Source organism: Takifugu rubripes, chromosome 9 (assembly GCF_901000725.2).
Source record: "Takifugu rubripes chromosome 9, fTakRub1.2, whole genome shotgun sequence".
Lineage (NCBI taxonomy): Eukaryota > Metazoa > Chordata > Actinopteri > Tetraodontiformes > Tetraodontidae > Takifugu > Takifugu rubripes.
This window is the reverse complement of record NC_042293.1, coordinates 14,729,192-14,741,039: the sequence shown is the minus strand read 5'-3', so window position 1 is coordinate 14,741,039 and position 11,848 is coordinate 14,729,192. Positions and strand designations below refer to the sequence as shown.

General features: G+C 49.9%; 1 protein-coding gene across 1 annotated transcript; it reads left to right on the top strand.

Annotated features, from left to right (window-relative positions):
* The first annotated feature begins 91 nt into the window (after positions 1-91).
* On the top strand, positions 92-6,037 carry alx1 (ALX homeobox 1). Its single transcript, XM_003967766.3, has 4 exons — positions 92-2,423; positions 2,742-3,046; positions 3,255-3,383; positions 4,955-6,037. The coding sequence occupies exons 1-4, from the start codon at positions 2,201-2,203 to the stop codon at positions 5,294-5,296; spliced, it is 999 nt and encodes a 332-aa protein (XP_003967815.2). The 5' UTR covers positions 92-2,200; the 3' UTR covers positions 5,297-6,037.
* Positions 6,038-11,848: the final 5,811 nt, after the last annotated feature.

Sequence of the window (11,848 nt, the reverse complement as noted above, 5' to 3'; positions counted from 1 at the left end):
CCTGCAGCTGTATTTAGCTTGTTTACTTAGCCTTTTATTTAGCCTTTTATTTAGCCTCTTATTTAGCCTTTTATTTAGCCTTTTATTTAGGTTGAAAGTGGCTCATAAAAGTCATAAAAACAAGCTAATTATGTGATTAAAATGGGAGTTAAATTCCCAAAGCACCGTCGATAATAACAGCACTAACGAGATCTTTATATCACAATTATTAAACAGCAGAGAAATAAAAAACTCCGAATAAAAATAGTTTTGGGGTTTGTTCTTTCTTTGAAATTAGATTTCACCATATTGAGAGTTTAACAAGCATTGAATGTTTCTCTCATCTCATCAGTCACATTTGAATGTTTTAACAACCTTTTTTCAGCTGTTTGACACTCAGGCGAAAACGCCCTCCGCTCGTGTTATTACACTGTTATTAATGTCAGTTTGTGGACTATTGGGCCAGGTCTCGGCGTCCGGGCCACTCTGAGAAGGTTGTCAGCGCTCAGGAATGTTGGACCCCTGGAAATAAAAGTCAAGACAAACAAACAGAACCAGAAGGAGCCGATATCGATCTCAGTTCAGCCGCTCTGATCACATCAAGTGTTTTGGGGGGAAAAATGTGCTGCGACTGTTTTTGGGTCCTGCAGATTGAATTAGGGCCCGGCCCAATTTAGGCATCGTGATGTCATGGTTCTGTCCTGTGAAGTGGCACTTTCTGGCCCGGCGGCGGTCGGGTTGGACCGTCATCGGGCCAATTAAGACCGAAATAGATCCTAATTCATGTTCCAACCGGGATGGCGGCTGGCAGCCGGCGCTCCTTACTGGGAATGAGGCTCCCTGCAGGTGGCTGACAACACTTCCAGAACCAGCCCGGCTGTGGCTGCGCCGCCGTCCTCCAGCGCCACAGACCCGGCGCAGCATCAGGAATTTCCAAACGCCACAATGAACTTTTCACATTTTCTCCTCAGCGTGAGCCAGCGCGTGAGGTCATCCTAGACGTCCACTAAGACACCCCCCTGCTACTCCGGAGCGCCTCTGTTTATTTGGATTTTTCCTGCTGGGGCAGCGTGAAGCTGCAGGTTCCTGCCACTGACCCGAGCCACCAGAGCCGGAGCGCCGGCGCTCCGGGTGGAGGTGTGGACGGTGGACTTTGCTTAGCCGTAACATAATTCCTCCAATAAGAAGAACCAGAAGAAATGCGTCTCTTGTCCTTTTAGGCAGACCTCCCTGTCCACTGGGATTCTGGTGAATCTCTGATTTCCTGCATTTGCAGGATCTTTAAATGCACCAGGAGCAACATCAGATCTTCACATTTCAGAAATAACTTTACTCAAACCTCTGCGGCCCCAAGTTTTGTGTTTATTTAGTATTAGTTTGGCTAATCACTCTTTTAAAGTCTGAGAATTTTTCTGGCTAAATTAAATCACCAGCTTTAGAACTAATTTAACGCACTAATTTAAATGTGTCACCGCCGAAATATTACGTATTTAATTCCATAGATTTTTAATTGGAAATAATCCTTATAAATAATGCTTTTTATAATCCTTATAAATGGTGCATTTTAAAGCCTGTTACATTTTAAAACCGCATTAAAATGTTCCCTTTTAAATGTATATTTAAATTCTGATGGCGATGATGCGTTTAGAACAGCTCCTTCACGGCGGCCATTAAAATAGAAAAATGCAACATTTTTGTGCGCGCAAATAGGATAAATGACTTATTTGAATTCGAGATTCTCTATTTGGATTTTGTGACTTCATTTTTCTGAATTGCCGACACAAATTAGGGCCGAAACTCTCCATCGTGGAGGGATATTTCAAATAAACGGGGTGATGATCTTTACGGTTCCCCAGCCCGCTGCTGTGCGCGGTAGCTGCTGCAGGAGATCAGAGCTCCTCGGTCCAAAGAGCCAGATTAGATCCATTTCCAGTCACAGCTTCAGCCCTGCATAAATTATGGCCTCGTTGTGGATGTGCAAACGTGTTTTGAATTAAAGTCGCTCCGCGGTGTTTCCTCTCGGAGCCTCGGTGTCACTTCAGACTGCAGTTTGCTTTGGACTCGGTTCGTGGGAGGAGTTGGCGGCTGCTTGGCGTCCAGAGAGGAGGGGGCTCGTTCAGCAGCCTCACTCTGTTTTGGGGCTATAAAGACGTCCTGCCTGCGAGACACAGCAAATTATCTCCACCGGCGAATTACTGCGTCCTGGCTCGGCCGCTCTCGGATGGTGTTTTGGGTTCGACGGATCTGGGCAAAGATGATGGAATACATGGAGGATAAGTTCACGCTGAAGAGCCAAACCATGAAGGCCAGCGATTTCTACATGGAGCAGGTCATGGAGAGCCTGGACGGCGCGCCCTACTTCACCAAGTCCTCCCCGAAGTGCGCGCAGGCCTTCGGTCTCCAGAGCGGCGAGCAGCGCGCGTCGCCCTGCGGGGACCAGAGCGGTGCGTAGACGGCTCCTCAGCTCCGACCCCCAGGTCTCCTCCAGACCTCTGGGGCCTCGCTTAGTCTTTATTAGGTTTTATTAGATGCATTTTCTACCATTTGGCCTCTAAATATCGCGCTTATTTTAAGAGGAAAATGACTGAAGACGACGAAATATATTTAAATAGATATAATAAATAGATATTAAATAAAGTGTTGAATCGAATGCGTTTCTGTAATTTTAATGCTATCTAACAATAATTATCTATTATTGTATATATTATATATTATAAAATTATATATATGTGTATTTATAGAGAAGGTTTTTCTCATTTTAGCTAATTATGGTGTTCCCAAAGCGGACGAGGACGCCCTGCACTCGGAGCTGGGGAGGCCCCTGGACGGGTGCTGCACCCTGCGGGCCTCTCCGGGCCCCCCCGGCCCGGAAAAGCCCGATTTGGACGACATGACGGACAAGTGCGACAGCAACGTGTCGAGCAGCAAGAAGCGGAGGCACCGCACGACCTTCACCAGCGCGCAGCTGGAGGAGCTGGAGAAGGTCTTCCAGAAGACGCACTATCCAGATGTGTACGTGAGGGAACAGCTGGCCATGAGGACGGAGTTAACCGAGGCCAGAGTGCAGGTACGTCCCGGTCCATCACAGGCCATGAACCCGTTTCCTTGATTAAATATCTGCGTTATTTAGGCCGGAACCACGTCCACGAGGACGCGGCCGCGGCTCCAGTTTCACATCGACAGTTTATTATCCGGAGTTTTCAAACGCAGCTGTTGTCATTTCGCTTGCATTTATTTATTTTGCAGCTTAATTTCGTTCTAATCCCCCGCATCAGGTGTGGTTCCAGAACCGGAGAGCGAAGTGGAGGAAGAGGGAGCGCTACGGACAGATCCAACAGGCCAAGACGCACTTCGCCGCCACCTACGACCTGTCGGTGCTGCCGAGGACCGACAGCTACAGCCAGGTGCGCCCTCCTCTCTGTGTTCGAATCCCTGTTGGATCAGAACGCGCCGGAGCCGTGGGCGCGAGCGGCTCTGCGCGCGTCATTAATCTGCAGCGTCTTCAGATAAGAAGCTGCTCAGAGCTTCAGCCGGCCGGGATTAATGGGCCGGGATCGGGTTCCACTCGAACAGAACATCCGTCTCGCGCACAAAGGTCAGGTAGGAGATGAGGTGAGAGGAGACGCGCGGGGGCGCGACCCGCGCGATCCCTCCGGGTGGATCCCGCATTTCAAATGGCTCAAAGGATCTGAAATATATATATAAAAAAATTGAACTGTGCGGCTCTCACGCACGATTATGTGCGGGATCACAGCCACGCCCTGTTTCGCGGAGAGTTCGGATTATCGGGTTCGGGGTCGGTTCGGTCCGAAGACGGATGAGATCTGCTTTTAAAAATCAACGTTGGCAGAAATTCGTAAAATTGCTTTTTTTTTTTTTTTTTTTGCTAAAATGGTTCGACGTAAATTATTAATTAAAATTCTCACTTTAAATGATTTAAAGTGACCTGCTGATTATTTTCAAGATGCATTAAAAAATTAAAATAAGCCATTTAGTTCTTATTTTAATGAGTTGATTCCTGCCGAGGCCGCAGATTTAAATCCAAATTCAGCACAGATTTTGTGTTAATTAATTCTTTCTGTCATCTTAACTTTTTCTTTTTAATATTTAATTTTAAACCGTTTAAATTGTTTCTAAACTGTCAACAGCTTCTCTATTTTAAAATTTTTAAAATAGTGTCTGAGATTAAATTGGATCGTTTTAAATCTCAGATAAAATGTGTTAAAGGAAAAATGATGTTAGAATATTAAATATTTTCCTTCCGTGAGACACAAAACAACAAAACATTTAATTGTCTTTATCTTTAAAATAACATTTTACGAACAATATTCCCAATAATCTATATAAACCCAGCACAGATGTCATTATCACATCGTTGAGGATGTTTGATCACATTTTCTTTGCTATTATAATTAATGTCACATTTTTGGATGACTGTGTGTGTGTGTGTGTGTGTGTGTGTGCGTGTGTGTGTGTGTGTGTGCGTGTGTGTGTGTGTGTGTGTGTGTGCGTGCGGGGGGGCTGTAGGTTCACCTGAACTGGTTCAAATTCACCTTCACGCGACATTTGAAATCATTTCTTCTTCATTTTAGTTTTCAGTTTTCAGGGTAAAGCTCCAGGGCCTCGTGTAGACCCCCCCCCCCCCACACACACACACACACCCTGGGGGGGGTCCAGCTCACATCTGAACAACGAGGTATTGTGGAGCGTAAGAGGACAGTTGCTTCTGAAGATCTGGGTGAAAAAGGCTCCTCCAGCTGTGCACAACTGTCCTCACGAGCAGAGTCAGGGCCCCCCCTCTGTCAGGACCCCCCCTGCCACCGGGGGGGGGGGCTCCTGAGCTTTAGGGTGGCTCTACCACCTTAAACAGCCTGTTACTCAGTCACAACTCGACTTCTCTCCTGGTTTCACACCAAATTGACTCAGATTTTTGGGATCAGCAGCTTTCAGGACTTGACTCCGCCTCTCCCCACAGATTCCCAACAACCTGTGGCCCGGCGCCCCCCCCGGCGGCCCCGTGGTCTCCTCCTGCATGCTGCCGCGCGGCTCGCCTCCCTGCGTGACCTCCTACACGCACCCCCCGCGCTCCGCCGCCGGCGCCGCCGACCACGGCTACATGGGCTTCCCCAGCCAGCAGAACCAGTTCGGCCACGTCTCCCTCAACAACTTCTTCAGCGCCGACTCGCTGCTGGCGCCGGGCGCCAACGGTCACCACGCCTTCGAGACCAAGCCCGAGTTCGAGCGCCGCACGTCCAGCATCGCCGTGCTGCGCATGAAGGCCAAAGAGCACGCGGCCAACATCTCCTGGGCCATGTGATGGGCGCCGCCCCGCCCCGCTGGAACGCTGAACCTTTAATGGCGTGCGGGAATCGCACCAACATCCTTTTGTCCTGTACAGACTGAAGAGAGCGTGAAGCCTCGGTGGTCACCTGATCAGACACTTGTACCGTCACGCAGCTCAAACGAAATGGTATCGGGGGGTCGGGCGTCGTTTAGGCTCGGTCACACCGAGGTCAAAGGTCGCCTGGTGACGGCCGTCGGAACGCCTGTCGGAAAAGTGAGAGAATCCAGACGTCTGTGGATCCAGACCTCTTATTTCCATCTGTGCTGGACGGGACCGAGGAGACGGCTGTGTGTGTGTGTGTGTGTGTGTGTGTGTGTGTGTGTGTGTGTGTGTGTGTGTGTGTGTGACCTCCATCATTGCTGTAAACCGACATACACCAAAGATTGTTTTTGATTCCAGCATGACGGAACCTTTAAGTCAGATAAGTTAAATGCTGTATGTACGTAAACTCAGCATAGCTACACGTCGCTCCTCTGCATCCTTATAACTACTGTTGTTGTTGTTGTGTTGTTGTTGTTGTTGTTGTTGTGGTGGTGCAGTGCTCGGTTCACAATATTCCTAAAACCCAACAACCGATTGAGAATGTTCACAGAAGCAGCCGATCATGATGGAATAATAACTGCACAGTTTTGGATGTAAAGCAAACGTTTGTTAGAAGATTAATTAAGTGTAAAACCTAAACGAGCTTTGATTAAAGACGTCGATCTTCACCAATAACTTCCCCTTTCACTCCTCTGGTTGTTCCATGGTGCTGCTGACCTGGGCCCCATGTGGGAGGACCTGGATCCGATGTGGGGGGACCTGGTCCCGACGTGGGAGGACCTGGGCCCCATGTGAGGGGACCTGGGTCCGATGTGAGGGGACCTGGTCTGTGGGACCGGCGGGCTTGGGTCAGTTAGGGCTAACTTGTGTCCTTCTTCCTGGAGGAACTTCCCGAGTCCTGACCGCTTCTCGCCGTTCCCGCTCTCGCTCCGAGGTGTGATGGGTTCGACGCTCATCAGTATAACAAAGACCTTCACATTAGCCTCATTAAGTATGCAAGGCTCCGCCTTAGCCCCTCCCCCCGCCCTCAGCTGCAGCCTGGTGATTTACCTCCCTGGTCAGGGTGCGTGCTGGAGGTGAGGCGTCCCAGTACCCACAGTCCCCTGTGGTACAGCCCAGCGGGGGCCGGGCCTCAGGGTGCCTCTGAGCGGGTCAGGTTGTTGGTTTTCTGTTTCTCACCTCCACAATCTGCTCTAATAGAAGCTCCTGTTCTGGATTTAAAATGTTCTTCTGTCTTGATGGTCCTGTAGTATAAATGCATTTAACGAGGGATGAAATGTTTGATGTTAGGGACCAACAACGGATCTCAACCCTCACGTAGGCGATGAAGAGCCTGTTTAGGTCTTTGGGGCTCCAGAAACCTTCTGGCTCCGACGTGGTTTTGGGAAGTAAACATGTTTATTACTGAAAACTTTCTTCCATCTCTGCCTTCTTCTCCACCCAGCAGATCATCACGAGTCAAAGCAACCACACGTGTGTGACTGTGTGTGTGTGTGTGTGTGTGTAGGAGTGTGTGTGTGTACAGACTGAGAGAGAGAGAAAGCTCCTGCAGACCAGATCCATCAACAGTTCTGATGGGTTTGACCCTCTCAGGTTAACTGCAACCATTAATATAAAAGCTTCCCTGCCTCCCAACTTCCCGCACTACCTCACATGTGGGAGGACAGGCCTGTGTGTGTGTGTGTGTGTGTGTGTGTGTGTGTGTGTGTGCGCGCGTGTGTGTGTGTGTGTGTGCTGACGTGAAGAAATAGGGCCACATCAAACGTTCTGCCGGCAGCTGAGAGATGGATTCTGTGGTCACACAGAAATCTTCTCTTTCCATCTGCTCACTTGTTATTGTTTGAATCACTCAACACTGATGTTCTTCTTCTCTTCTTCTCTTCTTCTTCTTCTCTCCTCCTCCTCTGGATTTGCTGACCCACTCCCTCTTCTTTCTCCCAATGAGATCTGTCAGTGTTATTTGTCACGTGTGGTTCCTGCTAACATTCCTCACACTGATGCTGCGGCTTCAAAGGTCGCCGTTATATTTATTTTTCATTTCCTTGATTGGCCAAAATCAAACATTATTTAAGACGTTCAGTCAGGAAATACTTGGAAGGTAATTAGAGGTGTTTCAGTTATGGAGGTGAATGGTTCCCTTAAGATTTCCCTTAAATCTGCTACCGTTGCTCACTTTACTAAAGCTCAATATTACATTTGTAAATGTAATATTGAGCTTTACTAAAACTACATATTGAATATTAAAGATTGAATATTAATATTAAATGAAAAACGCCTCGTTTGCTCTTTACCGCCCTCTAGTGTTGATCTGCGGGACGGGCGCGGTGTGACGTCACATTCACTGAAAAGCGGCGAAAAATGTCAAACATCTTTAGTTAAAGAAGTAAAATGTTGATTAGGAAAATTAGGAAACAGCCAGTTTCCAGTTTATCATCTAAAATCTAAAGCCTATAGAATTGCCAGCAATACACAAGGAAGGATAAAAGAAAGCTGTCTTTGACTCGACGTCATTCCGGAACATCTACTGTTTCAGAGTTTTGGTTTAACAGTTTATGAGCACACCACAGTGCTGACAGGGCAGCAGCAGAACGAGAAGAAACGAGCAGAACGGTGAATCAGCTGATCATTAAAACTCCGGCTGTGGCCTCTGATGGGCTTTGGCTCGTTTGTGGGACCGATGCAGAAAATCTCCATTTCCTGCAGTGGGTTTAGGAGTTAAACGCTGGCTTATCCTTAACTTTAAATCAGTGTTCTAAATTTTAAATCTGACATCAGCTGGCAGCTCCAAACTCTTAACCCCCCCCCTTTTTTAATTTCACATGTCCTGTTGCTCTGAAATTATTGTCAAAGTCACTCAAGATCTACAAGATCCTCTAATATCTCTGTGGAATCAGGGTGTGCAGCCAGAAAAAGGCCTTTCAGGAGGTCCCTAATTCTCAGGCTGGGGAGGAAGTGGCCCACAACACGCCTGAAGTGGCTCACAAGAGGCTATTAGAGGCCTGCGGCAGGATGCCTCGCAAATCCAATTAGGAAGAGCCGAGTCTGGATGTGGACCTGCTGTCAGTCAGAGCTGAGAGCAGGTGTCCAGTTACCAGAGATGTGGAGCGTCGTGGTGATGGCCTGGGTGTGTGTGTGTGTGTGTGTGTCTGGACTGTATTAACGTGTGTGTTGTGCATGAGGCGGGGTGACTGCAGCCAACGCGGGCCCCCGGCTCCCCGGCTGAATGTCCTCCGATTCAGCGTGACCGATGAAGAACATGACCTCTGCTGTGATGTCATCTCCCTGCTGGACGCCAGATTCGAGTGACATCACTGCGAGGCTGAACCCTCGTGTGTCAGTAGGTGCCGTCACCAATGCAGAGGCGGCCGCGGGGTCAGAGGTCACGCTCAGGTGAGTTGCAACCAACCGTCCAACTAAACTAGCCTCCACCCTAAAGTCTCTGAGGTTTGGACATGTTGGGCCGCCCCAGCGCCGCCCGGTCCTGGCGGGGAACGACAGCGTTCGCAGAGAGACCGAAAAAACCTTTGATTACTTTGATTCACCCTGATTTAGGTTCCGTTTCTCTCCTCCATGATGATTCTTTCAGAAACGTCGTCGTGGCGTCTGCAGATGAAGGTAAAGCGAACTAAAATGTGAATTAAAAGCAGATTTATTCCAACTCCCCCGCTGGCCCGGGTGGCGTGGCGACACCTAGCGGTCAGACATCGAAGCGCAACATCTGAGGTTCTGACCTCCTTTTCGGCTGATGCAGCAACAAAGTTCCGCCCTCTTTTGGTTCCTTTGTTTCAAACGTGTGTTTTTCTGCTCTCGGTGAGCAAATGTGGAGGTTTTAAGGCCAACTTGCGTTTTTCTGCGACAGACTTTGTGCCCGGCTTTGTACGTCATCTCCACGTGGACAGGATGCTGCTAATCTCTTGAAATCCACTAGATGGCGGCACAAGACCAGAACTCAGGGGAAACGGGTCCTGAAGACGGCGGCGGTAAGAAACTCACGGATCTCTGATTTACCTCCTCAGTTCCAACAGGGGACTATAGAATGACGTAAATGGATGTGATAGTACACGTGCAGGTTAGGGTGACATGGGTCACTTTCAAGAAGGCAGGAGTCCACGTGTCACAGGCCCCTTCAGAACCTCTTCAGAACCTCTTCAGAACCTCTCAGAGACGGCAGAGGAGGCACCAGGTGGGCCTGAGAGCTCCACTCACATTAGAGATGCATCACCCAGGAGGCGAGAGGGGAGCTGATGACCACGCCGCCGCTGGAGACGTCGTCACGGCAACGTTGCAGGCGAGACGCTGGGAAATCGATCGTCTTCCCAACTTCCCGACAGGGAAATAGTGGGAATGTTGTCTAAAGCACATCTGTAAAACTCCTACCAGCTTTCACGAAGCACATTTTTGATTCATTTCTATGAACCTGAGGGTTCCTGGTCTGACCCCTGAGGGACGCCGCCTTTAAACACAGCGAGATAATCGTTCATTCTCCTCGCTTGTCCCAACTCCTCCCACACAGGGTGACTGGAAACCAGCGTGATCCAGTTGGAGCCAGAAGCTTCTGGCCTGGGTAGCGTGTAACCACCATGACCAGTTTGGTGACCGGCGCCCGGGTGGTTCAGCTGTTCCGGCCCAGTTCCTGGAGGCTCCTCCGCAGGCAGGCGTCGGTGAAGGTTCTGCCAGATGAAGGTTCTGCCAGATGTGTCGATGAGGTGTGAACCTTCGCCCCAACGACGTTTTCAGATGAATCATCTCCGATCAGTGAACGCTGGGACGAGGAGTCCGCCTCCATCTGAGTAATCGCTCCTGTCGATGATGTAGGAGCGCCACTCGGGGACAATGCCAGGCTCCTCCTCGGGGCTGCGTCTCAGGTGGCGCTCGCTTCCACGGATTTCTGCGTGTCAGGTTGCAGAGCAACAAACGGCAGAATCGGGTTTTGTCTGCTGCTCCTGGGAAAGTCTGGAGCGGTCGGATTCAGTCTTAAAGGTGAAGCTCATCCTGGAGTTTCCCACTGGAGGTAAAGGACGTTGAACAGTTTCAGCAGGTTTCTGCATCCAGCTGGATCCTCATTAGCATTAGCCGTGTTGCTAACATCTATGTATAATACCGCCGGCGACCACCAGGGGGCGGAACGTTCTCTGTTCCCAATACAACTTTTTGTCTTTCAGACTCAAGATTTCGCATTATTTGATGCATTTTATGTTGTGCATCACTTTGAGACACATGACTTTTTTTGTTGCCGTGGGATTAAAAGTCTGGATCTCGCCAGGCCTCAGCTGGAGGCCGGATCTCCAGAGAGTTCGGCTCTGGGAAGAAAACAGAACATTAAGATGCAGCAGGAGATCCAGCCGGTGCGTGATTGAGCATTAGCGATGCAGCCAGTGCGGATGGATCAGTGTAGATGGGTCTAATCACGCATTCATTCATGACTGTTTCATCATGACGGCAGCCGCCCCCCCCCCCCCAGCTTTTAAACACACGTCTGTCTCTCAGCGGAAGTTTGTATCAAACTAACCTCCAGGCCCCAGAGGTCCAGAACTTGGGGGTCGCACCACCAGCACGAGGAGGCGGCTCGTTGCTGTGATACCAGGCAAATAAAGCCGGCGTCGCCACTCGTTAGAGGTTCTTAATGACCGGGACCGGGGGGGGTCTCTGAGGTCTCCCAACCTTGTTGTTCCCTAAAAGTGCCGTTAAGCTAGCAAAGACGAGGCCCGATCCGCAAATCTCTGATTTGGCCCCTCAGGTCGACCCCTGCTGGTCCATCTGCCCTGTTCTCGCTCACACAGGTGACACCTGCTGGAGGTCACCAAGGACGGGACCAGGGACGGGACTCCGTAGAACCAGCACCTGGCCCCCATCCTGCCCCCCAACACTATCAGGCAGCTCTCAGGACACCTGAAACACTTTATTCATAGCACCCTCCTCAGCTCCGACGCATAAACACACAACAATTACGTGAATTAGCGGAGGCACTTTGGCTAGGACGCATCTGGGCGGCTAATGAAGCTAACGTGTGTGAAATCACAGGCGGGCGCCGCTGCCGACCGCTGGCTTCCCTCTGGAGCGAGGAGCCGCGCTCGGATCAGCGGCCGGAAAACTTTCTGATTAGAGTTTCTGTGTCAGTAATGAGGCCTTAATGAGAAACAGGGTTGCAGCGTTTAGTCCTCATAAAAGAACACGTTTGTGTGCCCCCCCAGCAGAACAGGACACCACCTGCTCCCTAAAGCTGATCGTTAGTATCCTCGGAGTCGGGGGGAAAGTTCCCCGGGAATAACGTGATCACAGAAGCTCGGCTGCTCTTCCCGTCCCTGGAGTTTCTCTGGAGGATTCTGGTAATCTGATAATCTGACCCGGGAGCCCCGACCTCTGCTCTGCACGAGCGTGCACGTGTGTGAGAGACTCACAGCCGTGACCTTCAAACAGGAGCCAGGATGAGGTAACGAGGCTGCGTTGACGGGCGTCGGTGATGAACAACTTGTTTGCGTCCCC

What these genes read in the sequence shown, in the direction of transcription:
- alx1 (XM_003967766.3), top strand. Translation starts at nt 2,201, where the DNA reads ATGGTGTTTTGGGTTCGACGGATCTGGGCAAAGATGATGGAATACATG. An exon ending in GCCCTGCGGGGACCAGAGCG is followed by an intron (nt 2,424 to 2,741) that starts GTGCGTAGACGG and finishes TTCTCATTTTAG; the next exon opens with CTAATTATGGTGTTCCCAAA. An exon ending in TAACCGAGGCCAGAGTGCAG is followed by an intron (nt 3,047 to 3,254) that starts GTACGTCCCGGT and finishes CCCCCGCATCAG; the next exon opens with GTGTGGTTCCAGAACCGGAG.